Here is a 14,837-nt window from a genome sequence, read left to right as displayed (position 1 = left end):
ACGGTGTTTTTAACTCTTCAAAGCCAGTTCTGGTCAGGTATTCAAAAGAAAAATCAGAGCCAGGGGATCCGCAGATAATCTCTGTTCTACTCCCCTTTAGCATACAGAGGTGGGGGGGGGACTGAAACCCAGAGAGGGGACTGGGGTCAGGACCCCGGGTTTCATGGCGAGAGTGGTAGCTAATTCCCATTTTGCAGATGAGTAAACTGAGATTTGGAGAGTTAGTCCCTTGCCCAGATCTACCCAGTGAGTCCATAGCAGAGTCAGAGCCAAAGTTAGAATATCCCGATTTCTAGGGAAGCGTTTGAAACCACAGCAGCAGCCACGGTGACAGCGATTGCTGTCGTGGGCTGAGTCCCCACATTGTGCCAGGCACTGCTAAACTTTTCACACAGGCTGGTGAGGATGGAAGCTGGGGCAGGGACCAGACACACAGAACCCAAGCAACTCATCCTGCCCGTCTTAACGACTTGCTTCCTTCATTGATGTTCTGCCCCACCCCCTACCTCCGACTCACCCCTCATCCCGCTTAGGCATCTTGACCAGCAATTGTTTTGCTGTTGGTCCGCTGTGTTATCCTCCCCACCCCATCTCCCTGAAACTCCCCTCCTACAATATGATTTAGTGTAAGAGCAATAATATAATGTCAGGAAGAGACATTTAACAAAAATCACTCTGAACCTCACTATCCTAGCCCAGTTTTTCTGTCTTCTTCAAATCTCTGCCCATATGCCTACGGTACACAGTTTTACACCCCTGTCATTGGGATGTAGAAGGCATTCTGTATCCTGCTTCCTTTGCTTTGTGGTGTACCATGTGTTGTGTTGTTTATAATTATGTGTATTGGCTTAAAGAGGTCCATGGAGTGTCTCCATATTGCTGGACTATTTTGTTTCCAGATCCTGGTTATCATAAGTAATACTGCATTGAAAAACTTAGTGCTTATAGTGTTTCCCCCCGCCCCCCTGAGTAATTTCTGTAGGATAAATAGTCAGGAGTGGCTTAAGAAAGGGCTTCGACGTATATTGCTTTAAAAACTGGTTGTACTAATTTCTATTTCTACCGTTACCTCATCTTCGCGCGCACATGTTTATTAATTACGAGAGGCCGGGCGGTCTGGCTCACATCCTTGCCCGTGACTCTGCCACTTGCTCTTCAAAGCAGGCGTTACTATCTCCATTTTTCAGTCCAGGTTCAGAGGGAACAAAGCAACTTGCCTGAAGTCACAGACCTAATGAGAGGTGGAGATAGGATTTGCACTTTGGAGCACCCGCCCTGCTCCAAAGCCCCTCCTGTGAGAAACAGTTGAAAGTTTCAGGGTTATTGCATCCTCATTCGCATTATTAAAATCAGCACTGTGTGTCGTGATTTACCAGGTATTCGCCGTGAGCCTCCTTATTTTCTTGTGCGTCTGACCTCTGATCTCTGAGTGGCCTGCAGTGTGGTGGAGTTTAGAGGGCTGGGGCTTTGAGGTCCCCAAGGGCTGTTTGCCAGCCTGTGCTGGCAGCTGAAGAGAGAATGTGTGGGTGCCAAATGGTTTTTGGAAACAGTGACTCGTGAATTCACACCCCTCAATCAACATATCCGTCTGTAGTCAACAAACTATTTGAGCTCCTGGGTCCGCCCAGATTTGATCAGGGTGGGGTGAGAAGAGGAGAGTGAGCTTTCTTTTCGAAGACTCCCTCAATCCAGTGAGGTGGACCGGGTGGGGGGTGGGGGGTGGGGGCGGGGGAGGGCTAACACAGCGTCTGGAGAGTGAGGCATGAGGGTGGAAGTTTCTTTTTCCAGGTGGGCGGTTAGTTATTTAGTGACCTACAAAGTGGTTTTTACAAAAACCTGAGTAGGTTGCCAGGATTTATCCACCTGGCTGGCTGGCTGGCTGGCTGTCTCTCTTTATCTAGCAAGCATGTGAGTAGGGAAGAGGGGTAGGTGGAGAGAGAGGGAATCGTAAGTGGGCCCCATGCTCAGTGCGGAGCCCAATGTGGGGCTTGATCCCATTGAGATCATGACCTGAGCCCAAATCGAGAGTCAGGCACTCCATCGACGGAGCCACCCAGGCACCCTGGGTTGCCAATAGTTAAAAACCTGGAGATTTCCCATAAAAATATGAAATTCTGGCTTCTCTTAAAAAAATGGGAGGATCGGGGCGCCTGGGTGGCTCATTCGGTTAAGCGTCTGACTTCAGCTCAGGTCACGATCTTACGGTCTGTGAGTTCGAGCCCCGTGTCCGGCTCTGGGCTGATGCCTCGGAGCCTGGAGCCTGCTTCTGGTTCTATGTCTCCCTCTCTCTCTGCCCCTCCCCCGTTCATGCTCTGTCTCTCTCAGTCTCAAAAATAAATAAATGTTAAAAAAAATTTTTTTTTAAAAAATGGGAGGATCTTGGGGCCCTTGGCTGGCTTAGTCGGTGGAGTGTGTGACTCTTGATCTTGGGGTTGTGGGTTTGAGCCCTACATTGAGTATATTTACTTAAAAATAGAATTTTTTTTTTTTTTTAAAAGGGGGAGGATCTCGCCACCCTGCGTCTGTAGTCCTACATGGGAACATTGTCTGGAGCTGAGAAACAGCTGTCCCTTTTGGATGGAACACTTACTGTCCTGTTTGTCATAGTACCGACCCAGCCTGTGTCACCAGTTTACATGTAACTTTTTGTGCCTTTGTCTAACTGCTGCAGGAGGGTGAAGGAAGCAGTGCACATTGGCCAAACCTGCAAGGGTGGAAAGGCATGTGGGGCAGGTGTCCCCGGGGGCAGGGATGTGAGCAGGGATGCAGGGAACAAATAAAGCCGTGGTGCTTTGACTCCCGTAGACACCTTGGGACACACAGTACACATGGGGCAGCCAGGACCAGGGCCTGGAAGTCAGGGAATAAAGCAAAGATCTCTGAACAAAGTGGCAGAGTGGACACACCCAAAACCCGCCCCCTGTACTCTGAACAGCTAAGAACGTGGGTTAAAATGAAATCGGATAGAAAAACATTGGTGGGGGCAGGGCGGGGGGCGCCTGGGTGGCTCAGTTGGCTAAGTGTCCTACTCTTGGTTTCGGCTCAGGTTACAATCTCGTGGTTTGTGGGTTCAAGCCCTGCGTTGGGCTCTGCGCTCAGCATGGAACCTGCCTGGGATTCTCTCTCTCCCTTCCCCTGTTTCTGCCCCTCCCCTGCTCTCTGTCTCTCTCTTGCAAAAATAAATAATCTCTCTCTGTCTCTGTCTCTGTGTATATAAAACATTAGGAAAAGTTCTGTGGCCAGGAAAGGGAGAAGAAACATAAGTGTGGTAAGTGGGCTTCAGCCAGCAGCCCCGGGGGTACGGTGAGCAGTGGAATCAGCCCCTTAATGTCTCCGTCGGGTAGAGATTGGGTCTGCCTTGCTCGTGGGGGGAGAAGGAAGCCAGACTCTGTAAGAAGTCAAGAGGTGGGCCTTGCTCCTAGCAGGCGCTGAAATACGTCTTTGGTGGCCTGATCTGTGACAGGAGCCTGCCACTTGGCCGTGGCCCAGGGAAGAAAGGACAGCTCTGGTGGAAATAGAAGTTTGTATTGTGCTGTCCTTGGGCCAGCATCAAACGCTGTGCTACTTCTGGCCTCCCGACTAAAGAGCAGCCTGGGCTGGTGTTTCCCTTTGCGGCTCCTTTGTAAAGAGCATCCTGAGCAAATGAGTCACAGGGACATGGTCATAGGGTCATACTTAATCATCTCAAGAGGCCAAGTGGCAGCATTTCCTCATCTGAGGCATGTGATGAGAGTCTCTAACTGGGGACACTTCGCAGGTGCTCGCGGAACTTGAGGGTAATGAAGCTGCATCTCACGGAGTTAGGGCGCAAGAAAGAGAAGGTTCGTCAGTAATCTTGGCTTCCTCCATCATTTTCTAGATGAGGAAATTGAGGCCCGGAGATTTAAGATCACACAGCTGGTCAACGCAGATGTAGAACCAGGGGCTGAACACCTGGGCTCCATCCTAGCTTTGCTCCAGAAGCCTTGTGTTTCTGCTTGTTTGTTTGTTTGTGTGCTTTTACCATTTTATAAGTGGCTTCATGGATGGATCAAGAGGCTACAAAGCACAGTGACATGCTCCCCCTTGTGTTGGGGGAGCTGTACCTCCTGTGGCATTGGTGTGATGTTGTTGTTGACCGTGAATTCCTCATGGAGAGGCAGGTAGTGGTGGTGAAGAGTATGGATTTTGGAGCCAGCCTGTCCAAATTTGCATCCCAGCTTCACCACTTAACCATCTGTGGGACTGACTGTGGGCAAGTTACCTAATCCCTCTGTGCCTCCATTTCCATGGCTATATGACAGGGCTAATAATGGCACCTGTCTATTGGATTGCAGAGAAGATTAAATGAGAAAGTGTTTCAAAGCCTCTGGAGCAAGGCCTGGCACATACAAAGCCCCCCCAGTAAATGTTAACTGTCATTGTTCTTATTGCCCTTATGTGACAGATTGTATTTCCCTTTTTGCTTTGGCAATCAGGGAAGTCACCACTCAATTTGAACCTTATCTTTGGACCTGCATGGGACCCCATGGCATGAATTTCTGTTTTCCTAACATTCTCTGGCATTATTTAATTATTTGACTCTCATTTCCCCCATCATCCTGATTTCTATATATTATTGCATTGTATCTATCACTATAAGCCTTTTTATTTAAAAACTTTTTTTTAATGTTTATTTATTTTTGAGAGAGAGATAGAGAGAGAGAGAGAGAGAGAGCATGAGTAGGGGAGAGTCAGAGAGAGAGAGACACACACAGTCTGAAGCAGGCTTCAGGCTCTGAGCTGTCAGCACAGAGCCCAACGTGGGGCTCAAACTCACAGACCGTGAGATCATGACCTGAGCTGAAGTTGGACGCTCAACCAACTAAGCCACTCAGGCGCCCCTACTATAAGCTTTTTTAGAACAAGCTTGGAATTAATAAATTAAGAAAAATACAGCATTTGGTTGATTCAGACTGTCCTGATGTCTTCCAGGATGATCTTGAACTAGGAAGTGAACTGTGTTATTAAAAAAAAAAATTGGGGACACGTGGGTGGCTCAGTCGGTTAAGTGTCCGACTTCAGCTCAGGTCATGATCTTGCGGTACGTGGGTTTGAGCCCCACATCGGGCTTTGTGCTGATAGCTCAGAGCCTGGAGCCTGTTTCAGATTCTGTGTCTCCCTCTTTCTCTGATCCTCCCCCGTTCATGCTCTGTCTCTGTCTGTCTCAAAAATAAATACACGTTAAAAAAAATTTAAAAAAAATTATCGCTAACATTTTTGTGGCCATTGTCACACATGCTTTACACACATTACCTTAAACTTTACAACCGTCCTGTGAGGTAGGGCATATTAATCCCTTTTGTGGGTGAGGAAACTAAGGCTCAGAGAGGTGAAGGGACTCAGCCAATGTTGCCAGGTGCACAGGGCAGAGCTAGGATTCAGATGTGGCCCCACCTGTCTCCACCATACACACTTTGACTCCCTGTTCTAGATGGTCTCTTGAACTCTTGAGGGCAAAGGAAGGATGATTTCAGCAGCTGACTGATATTTTCTCTCCTGCCCCACTTCTCTTCCCACTTCCTCTACCTTCTCCTCTCTGCTTCCCGGGTTCCCCAGAACCCATGAGGGCCCCCAAAGGCCTGGCTTTCGCTGAGATCCAGGCCCGCCAGCTGATGCTGCAGTGGGAACCTCTGGGCTACAATGTGACACGTTGCCACACGTACACGGTGTCCCTGTGCTATCACTACACGCTGGGCAGCAGCCACAACCAGACCATCCGGGAGTGTATGAAGATGGAGCGGGGCGTCAGCCGCTACACCATCAAGAACCTGCCCCCCTACCGGAACGTTCACGTGCGGCTCATCCTCACGAACCCCGAGGGACGCAAGGAGGGCAAGGAGGTCACCTTCCAGACAGACGAGGATGGTAAGAGTCCCAGCCCTGGTTCCCAGGATACTCAGTGCCTCCTGCAGGCACCCAATGTGAGACTGAAATTTTCATAGAAAATTTTTTGCTGAAGATCAAAATAACACAACAACAAAGCAATGATGGCTAATATTTATTCTCTGAAAGACTTGGGCTAGATTGGGATAATTTCTTCCTTAAATGTTTGGAAGAATTTAGCAACGAAGCCATCTGGGCCTGGAGTTTTCTTTCTTTTTTTTTAATTAAAGAAAATTTTTTTAATGTTTATTTATTTTTGAGAGAGACAGAGCGTGAGCAGGGGAGGGGCAGAGAGAGAGAGGGAGACACGGAATCCGAAACAGGCTTCAGGCTCTAAGCTGTCAGCATAGAACCCGACGTGGAGCTCGAACTCCGGAACAGTGAGATTATGACCTAGGCCAGAGTCAGATGCTCCACCAGCTGAGCCACCCAGGTGCCCCTGGGCCTGGAATTTTCTTTGTGGCAATGTAATTACTAACAGTTTTACTTTCTTCTTCTTCTTCTTCTTTTTAAAGTTTATGTATTTTGAGAGATAGAGAGTGAGGGAGGGGCAGAGAGAGGGGGAGAGAGAGAGTCCCAAGCAATCTCTACACTGTCAACACAGAGCCCAACTCAGGGCTCAATCCCACAAACCACAAGATCATGACTTGAGCCAAGATCAAGAGTTGGATGCTTAACCCACTGAGTCACCCAGGCACCCCAATAGTTTTACTTTCTAAAATAGGTATTAGAGTGTTAAGATTTTTTAAAAAAGTTTATTTATTTGGAGAGAAAAAGAATGTGCGCATGGGGAAAGGACAGAGAGAGACTGAGGGACACAGAGAATTCCAAGCAGGCTCTGCACTAGCAGCACAGAGCTGGACTCAGGGCTTGAACTCACAAACTGTGAGATCATGACCACTGTCCAGCTAAGAGTTGGACACTTAACTGACTGAGCCACCCAGGAGCCTCATGAATATTAAGATTTTCTATAATTGTGTCTATTTGGTGTACTGGGCTTTAAGGAATTTATTTCACCTAAATCATCATATTTCTTGACATAAAGTTGCTTATAATCTCTAATTATATTTATTTAATGTCTGAAGGATCAATAGCATATGTCCCTTTTTTTCTTTCCTGAGTTTGGTAATTTGTGTCTTCTCTTTATTTTCTTGTTCACTCTTGCTAGGGGTGTATCCATTTTTTGTCTTTCCAAAGAGCCAGCTTTTGGCTTAGTTGATTTGCTTTATTGTATATTTATTTTCTAGTATTTCCTATTTAAAGTTTTATTTATTTATTTATTTATTTATTTATTTATTTATTTATTGGGGCGAGGGGGGAGAGAGAGAGAGAGAGAGGGAGGGAGAATGTGAGTGGGGGAGAGGTGGACAGAGAAAGAGAGAGAGAGAGAGAGAGAGAGAGAGAATCCCAACCACAGAGCCCAACTTGGGCTCATGACCCATGAGATAATGACCTGAGCCGAAATCGAGAGAGAGAGAGAGAGAGAGAGAGAGAGAGAATCCCAACCACAGAGCCTGACTTGGGCTCATGACCCATGAGATAATGACCTGAGCCGAAATCAAGAGTAGGATGCTTAACTGACTGAGCCACCCAGGTGCCCCTGTATTTCCTTCTTTATACTTTAGATTTGATCAGCTCTTCTTTTAGCTTTTTGAGATGGAAGCTTCTTAGATCATTGATTTTGAGACTTCTTTCATTTCTAATATATGCATTTAAAGCTATAAATTTCCCTCAAAGCCCTGCTTTAGCTGCATCCCATGAGTTTTGATATGTTCTTTGTTACTATTCAGTTCAAAATATTTTCTAATATCTGTTGTGATTTCCTCTTTGACTCAAGAGTTAGAATTACATTGCTAAATTTTTAAGATTTCCATAATTATCTGTGATTGGTTTCTAGCTTAATTCCTCTCTGGTCAGAGTCCATACTCTAATATTGGTCTTTTGAAATTTGATATTTGCTTTATTGCCCAGCATATTGTTAAATTTTGATAAATATTTCATGTGTACCTGAAAAAAATTGTGCATTCTGTCATTATTGGGTGCAGTGTTCTATTTATGTCAAACTAATACTTATTAAGCACTTATTACACATTAAGCACTATTTTGAATGTTTTTTATATACTATTAGTGCATATAATCCCCATGACAACTGGGTGGTAGATGACTGTTTACTATCCTGATTTTACAGGTGAGGTCACATAACTAGGAGATAGGTAGCAGAAACTGGATTTCAAACCTGGCTATCTGCTGCAGAGGTTTCATTCTTTTTTCTTTTTTCTTTTATTTTTTAGGAAGAGAGAGAGAAAGAGAGAGGAGCGAGAGCAAACATGAGTGGGGACGGGCAGAAGGAGAGAGAGAATCTCAAGCAGGCTCCATACTCAGCACAGAGCCCTATGTAGGGTTTGATCTCACAAACCGTGAGATCATGACCTGAGCTGAAATCAAGAGTCAGAGGCTTAACCGACTGAGCCACCCAGGCACTCCAGAGTTTCATTCTTAACAGCAATGCTGTTATGCTAGCACAGGTCCAAAGCCTTCCCCCAGATATCTGCAAATCTTTAGGTACCCTACCTAAGCTCCTTTGTGGATAATTTTTCTTGACTCCCTACACGTGGAATTTTCTGTTTTGTACAGCAAGGGCCCAGACACAAAATTCAGCTCCTTCCTTGATTTCTACAAGGTCCCACCTAAGACAGAGTGTATGCCCTGTGCCCTGTGCTGATGTGCTGAGGATTTTCTGGGGGTGGGAGTGAGATCTGGGGGCAGGGTTTACCCTGAAGCATTGCAAATGCAGAGAAGGAAAAACTTCACTTCTTCCTTCTAGTTGTCTTTGGTTCATTGGTTGGGGCCACATAAATTACACTGAGAAAAGACATTAACAAGAGAAAACCAAATAGGAGTTTATTACCCTGTGCATTTCACACACACACACACACACACACACACACACACACACACACACACAAATGGGAGTACTCTCTGATGAGTTATGCAAAGGAGTGGTTAGAGCTTGGGCTTACGTAGTGTCTTAACAGAAGAACAATGAATTTGTAGGGAAATGATAAGACAGAGGAAAAGGATTTTTGAGAGTTTAGGCACAGCAGATTATGTGAAGGCAAATATTTGGGGAAGCCTGTGGTAGATAAGGGCTAGTTAGTAAAGTTTAGTAAAGTTTATGCAGATTCTTCTGAGCTGATAAAGGTCTAGGGTTGTCTCAGTGATTAACCTCTTTCCTTCCTGGTAGCGAGGGGATGGGAGCACCTTTATGTATTTATGTCCTGCTTTTAGGCAAACAGGGAGAGCAGAGAACTTATCTTGGGTCTGCTTGCTGCTTCTTGATTCAGCTCAAAATAATCTTTATGCGAAGGTGGTATATTTTGGGGTGGCATATTCTACTACCCTTCACAATTAACCTCAAGTTCAACATCTGACTCCTTCGTTGTTAAAGTCTGTTGACCTGTCTCCCCCCTGAGGTATGTTGTTGTGTCTGCTTCCCTCCCTTCCAACCAGGCCTCACTTGGACTGCGTGGCTTTATTTCTTCTTTCTCTGTCCCTTTCCTCCTTCCCTCCAAGAACTGCCTATTACTTAATATTTTTTTTCCTTTTCACTTAGGTATTAGTATAATAGTTTTAGGAAATGTACTTACTAAGGTAAACTCAGTGAGTCCTCACAGACTGGACACATCAGGATAACCCACACACGGATCAAGAAATAGCATTAACAGGGGCACCTGTGTGGCGCAGTCAGTTAAGCATCCGACTCTTGATTTTGACTCAGGTCAGATCTCACAGTTTGTGAGATCGAGCCCCACGTGGGACTCTGTGCTGACAGTGTGGAGCATGCTTGGGATTCTCTCTCTCTCTCTCTCTCTGCCCCTCTCCTGCTTGTGCTCTCTCTCTAAAAGAAATAGACTTAAATAGAAATAGCATTAGCAGCTCACCAGAAGCCCTCCCTTTATGTTCCCACTTCCAGCCTCCTGAGGGTAACCATTACCTTGACCTATAATCCAACAGATTAATTTTTGCTTGGTTTGAACTTTCTATCCGTGGAGGTCATTACGGCGTGTATTCTTTTTACGACTGGCTTCTCTTTCTCGACTTTATGCTTGAGAGAGCCAGTCATGTTGTGCATAGGGTTCCAGAGAATTCTTTCTTATTACATTATGTGAATGTACCACATTCATTTATCCTACTTCAATTGTGCTGTAAAGAAAAATACTTGCAGATTCTTTTGGGTATGCGTGTGTGTGTGTGTGTGTGTGTGTGGGAAGGAGTGGTATAGATACCCACATTTCTGATTGGTTAATGCCTAGGACAGCTAGGTTATAGGGTCTGTGCTCATAATACGTAGATCTCTCCAGACAGCTTTCCCAAGGTCTTGTATCAGTTCACAAGCAGTGTGTGGAAATTTCCGTTGCCTGCATCCTTACCAACACTTGGGATTGTCTTTTTCATTTGATCATTTTGGTGGATGGACTGCCTTGTTGACTGTTCGTTTTAACCAGAACAGTTTAGCTTCGGTGATTGTTCATTGAGTCCTGCTTGCCTCAGGATTTCCGCTTCCCCACACTGGTGTATCAGTTTGTCTCCCCAAAGACCATTCTCTTCCTAGAAGAAATTCCCTGTGGCTGCTGTTAAGGTGACATGACCCGTTAGAACAAAAACAAGCAAAGCCAGACCTGAAAGGGTTTGTGCTAAAATGTAAATGGTGTCTCCAGGTGACAGAATTGTAGGTGCCACTAAATTTCTTTATACTCATTTTGATTTTCTACACTGAGCATAGTTTTTGTGTAATCAGAAATTTTTAGACAAGAAAACATCTCTACCCATAATCCTGCCAGTCTAATGCAATTGTTTCCATTTCTCTGGCGAAGGTCTGTGTTTTCTGAAAACCATTCAACTGGAACAGAATTGGAACATTCAGATGTTCTCTGCTGAATGCCACCTGCACAGTAATGAGAATGCCAGCTACCCTCTTTGAGTCCTTGGGACTGGGTTGAACCATGTGAAATTCCTGATATTTACCTTGGGGCTTTCTGTACATCACATCACTTAATCCTGGTGAGGGAGGGGTTATTTTCATCTCCATTTCGCAGATGAGGAAACTGAGGTTCAGAGTTGAGACGCCTGAGCATACCAGCCAAGAAATAGCAAGGCTGGAATTTGAATTCAGGTATCTGCTCCAAAGCCGGCTTTCCCCTGCTCTGTGCCACTTTCCCTCACAGTGCCTGGTGGGATTGCAGCCGAGTCCCTGACCTTCACTCCACTGGAGGACATGATCTTCCTCAAGTGGGAGGAGCCCCAGGAACCCAATGGCCTCATCACTCAGTATGAGGTGAGTTTGGACCTCATTATAGTGGAGGTCGCTGGTGGAAGGTGGGCACCCAGCTTGGAGAGGGAGGTGCAGGGTAGGGGACAGAGGTGATCACTGAGGTTCCTTCCACTGGTCAAAGTCTGTGCCCTGTGGGTTATGGGGACAGGGACCCTGAAAGAATAGAAGTGAAGGTGTCCAGGGCCTGGGCTAATGGGCATCCACAGTCCCCCTTTGCCCAGCCTTCTCCTTAGCTCACCTGAACTATGATGGGCGGGAGGCTATGGGGCCAGTGATGACCTTCCCCATCCCTGTGCCCACTTACCTGCCTGTCCTGACTCTAGATCAGCTATCAGAGCATTGAGTCGTCAGACCCGGCAGTGAATGTGCCGGGCCCACGACGTACTATCTCCAAGCTCCGCAACGAGACTTACCATGTCTTCTCCAACCTGCACCCGGGCACCACCTACCTGTTCTCTGTGCGGGCCCGCACGGGCAAAGGCTTTGGCCAGGCGGCACTCACCGAGATCACCACCAACATCTCAGGTGAGCCCGCCCGACCCCAGCCTGGCCCGTTTAGAGGACACCCAGAATCCCAGGATTTCGTGGGCAGAGGGAGGAGGGGCGGTGTCCTGGGAGTGTTTATGGAGGGCCCCCGCTGAGATGAATGTACCATTTAGGAATTGAGTTCAGGGGTCAGGGAGGATTAAGTCAGAGGGGTGGGAGACTGGAACCTGAGGGCTGAGTTCAGGGGTCAGAATTCAGGGAATCTCAGGCCAGAGGGAACAAGGCTGAAGGGGAAGAGATCTGAGGACGGGAGTCCAGGAGGCTAGAGACTCAGCCTTCCTGGTCTAGCAGCCAGTCTCCGTGCTTACGTCTGTGTCTCCTTCCCCAGCTCCCAGCTTTGATTATGCCGACATGCCATCACCCCTGGGCGAGTCTGAGAACACCATCACCGTTCTGCTGAGGCCGGCACAGGGCCGCGGTGCGCCCATCAGGTGGGAGAGCCTAGACGGAGGGGTGGGAGGTCAGGGCCATAGGGAAGAAGCTCATCCTCTGACCCAGAGCCCCCCCCATATAGGCCAGCTTAGCTGTCCTCCCTCAGTTTCCCACTCAGGACCCAGTGTGTCCAGAGGAGGACATTCTGTGATCCTGGGCAGGTGGAAAGCCCACAGCCACTCCCATGGGTATCTGATAGAGATTGTCATGAGATCTTCGGATAGCATCCAGCCTGGAGAGGTGACTGTCCGGGCCTCTCCTGGAGGCCTTCCTTCAGACATCTTGGAGAAGTGAAACGCTTGGGGCCTTCTTTCTTCCCAGCTTTTCCCAGGAGACACAGGGATGGGCATTCTAGAAGGCTAGGGCAGCCAGCAAGTTAGGGCCATCGCTCTGGAGTGGCTAAGAGCTTGTCTTTAGTTTCTTCTCCACTGAGAAAGCTGAGGCTGCCTCTGCTGGAGAGAAGGTGCTGGAGACAAGATGGCACGTGTATGTGATAAAGACACGCAGTGTGTATGTGTGATGTGTGGTGTGGAGGTGTGAGTGTATGTATGTGAGAGAGCGTGAGGGTGTTTGTGGGATGTGCACACATGCTTCCTGTCAGCTGGACGCTGTGTTTGCCACTTTACCCGCACCCGCCATTTTGTCCTCATGGCGGCCTGTGGAGTCGGTATTGTTACCCTTATTTTACACTTCAGTAGACAGGCTCAGCGACTTTAAGTAGCTTGCCCCCCGGGTCACAGAGCTGGTACGTGATAGCACTGGGGTTTGGAACCCAGGTCTGTCTGCACAGCCTATGCCTTTTCTTGAAGTCACAGAGCCTCCCTGCCCCTGCTGTCCTCCCCCTTCTTCCACAAAGAAGCGTGCACTGGGAGAGGCCTGCTGAGCCTCTGAGGAGGTAGTGGGTTGCCCAGGTGCCCTTAATACCCCCTCGCCTCCTCTCCCCCCTTTCTCCTGCTCTGCCTCCCCTGCATTTGCTCCTGCAGAGCCTGTCCTGGGCTGATTCCCAGACTCAGGAAAAAGTCAGGGTGTTTGAGGGGCATGTTGCATTTGCAGGAGTCTTGGGGCCCTTGTGTGGCTGAGTCTGGGAGCTGGGAAACTCAGCAGCGCCTTCTCTTTTCCTGGTCTTTTTTTTTTTTTTTTTTAATGTTTATTTATTTTTGAGACAGAGAGAGACAGAGCATGAACAGGGGAGGGTCAGAGAGAGAGGGAGACACAGAATCGGAAACAGGCTCCAGGCTCTGAGCTGTCAGCAGAGAGCCCGACGCGGGGCTTGAACTCACGGACCGTGAGATCATGACCTGAGCCGAAGTCAGACGCTTAACCGACTGAGCCACCCAGGCACCCCTTTTCCTGGTCTTCTTGAGAGATCCTGTGAGCGGGCTTGTCCAGTGTCCCTCAGGGATGACAGAGACAAGGTGGGGTGGGGAGGGGGGAGTGGAACATGGTGAGAGGGGAGAGGCATAGGGGCTGTGTGACCTTAGGCCTCTCCCTTTACCTCTCTGAGCCTTCCTTTCCCTGTCTGCACGATGGGGATCATCCCAGTCAAGATGCTTTGTTCAGTGTTGATTGTTATCACCTCCTGGTGGGATGTGGGGCCGGGGGAGACCTGACCTGGGAGGTTCAGGGAAATGGAGGCTGAGAGGGGCCCGGGTTTGTGTTTGCAATGCGCTAGTGACAAAGAACGAAACTGTGTGACCCAAATCCCAGGGCGCTGGGGTGATTCCCTTACAGCTTCAAAGCTGGAAAGAAACAGCTGGAGAGCCAGGAAAAGGCATTTCTCCTTCCCAGAGTGCAGCTGGCAGTATGGGTGTCACACGCCAAGACGTGGCCGAGGCTGTGACGGGAAATATTTAAATTTGTCAGCACTCATTTATTTGCTCTCGGCTTTGTTCCACGGAGGATTTGGAGGAGCTCACAGCAAAAGGCCATTCAGTAAACTGATAAAAATAAATAGAAACCCACCGGTCGGGACCAGGGGACACAAATCAGAGGGAATACAGACGAGGGAACACAAATCGGCTGTCAGGACCCGGAGGTGACAGGCCCAGAGTTGCAGACCCGAGGCTGCCTGCAGGTTGGGAGGGTACTCGTGATGCAGGATTCGTGTGGCCTTCTTTGCTTGCTCAGTGACTGTCTCCCCAACTGGAGGTCAGTTCCAGGAAGCCTAGGTCCCCAAGGGCCCACCTAGCATACTTTCTGAACGAATAAATGGACTGTGTCAGACTCTTGTTTCCGGAGACCCAAAGGGAGCCATCGGTAATGGTGGTGGAGCCTGAGGCTTTGCGGGGGCTGGCGGCCGGGGGGGGGGGGGGGGGTGGTGGTGGTGGTGGCCCAGGTCCTGTGGCACTGGAGCACTCACCGAGGACTCAGGGTGGGGCTGTAGGGCTTGGTGCCATGGAGCAGGGCCCGAGTTCTTTCTGCCTTAGTGAAAGTAATTTAGCTCATGGGACTGCCCTGTGATCACGCTCATCTTACAGAGGGAGGCAACTGAGGCCCAGGGAGGTTAAGTGCGTTGCCCAGTGAGTGAGAAGAGGCAGGGCCAAGATTAGTCCCTGGCTGGGCCCGACCCCAAAGCCCATGTCCTCAGCCACTGGATGGCTCTCCCCATGCCTGGGACCACTGC

General features: G+C 48.4%; 1 protein-coding gene across 6 annotated transcripts in view; it reads left to right on the top strand.

Moving 5' to 3' along the window:
- The window catches only part of PTPRU (protein tyrosine phosphatase receptor type U), an 81,546-nt gene that overhangs the window by 27,160 nt on the left and 39,549 nt on the right, over positions 1-14,837 (top strand). For 5 of the 6 annotated variants that reach the window (XM_060624534.3, XM_060624533.3, XM_078452141.2 and 2 more), the window contains exons 8-11: positions 5,578-5,886; positions 11,130-11,239; positions 11,560-11,761; positions 12,111-12,213. In XM_060624534.3, the coding sequence (XP_060480517.1) occupies positions 5,578-5,886; positions 11,130-11,239; positions 11,560-11,761; positions 12,111-12,213 (724 nt within the window). The remainder of the gene's footprint in view (positions 1-5,577; positions 5,887-11,129; positions 11,240-11,559; positions 11,762-12,110; positions 12,214-14,837) is intronic. The other variant, XM_078452143.2, reaches the window with a different exon arrangement.

This window comes from Panthera onca, chromosome C1 (genome assembly GCF_046562875.1).
Source record: "Panthera onca isolate mPanOnc1 chromosome C1, mPanOnc1 haplotype 2, whole genome shotgun sequence".
Classification (NCBI taxonomy): domain Eukaryota; kingdom Metazoa; phylum Chordata; class Mammalia; order Carnivora; family Felidae; genus Panthera; species Panthera onca.
This window is presented reverse-complemented; position numbering and strand designations above follow the sequence as displayed.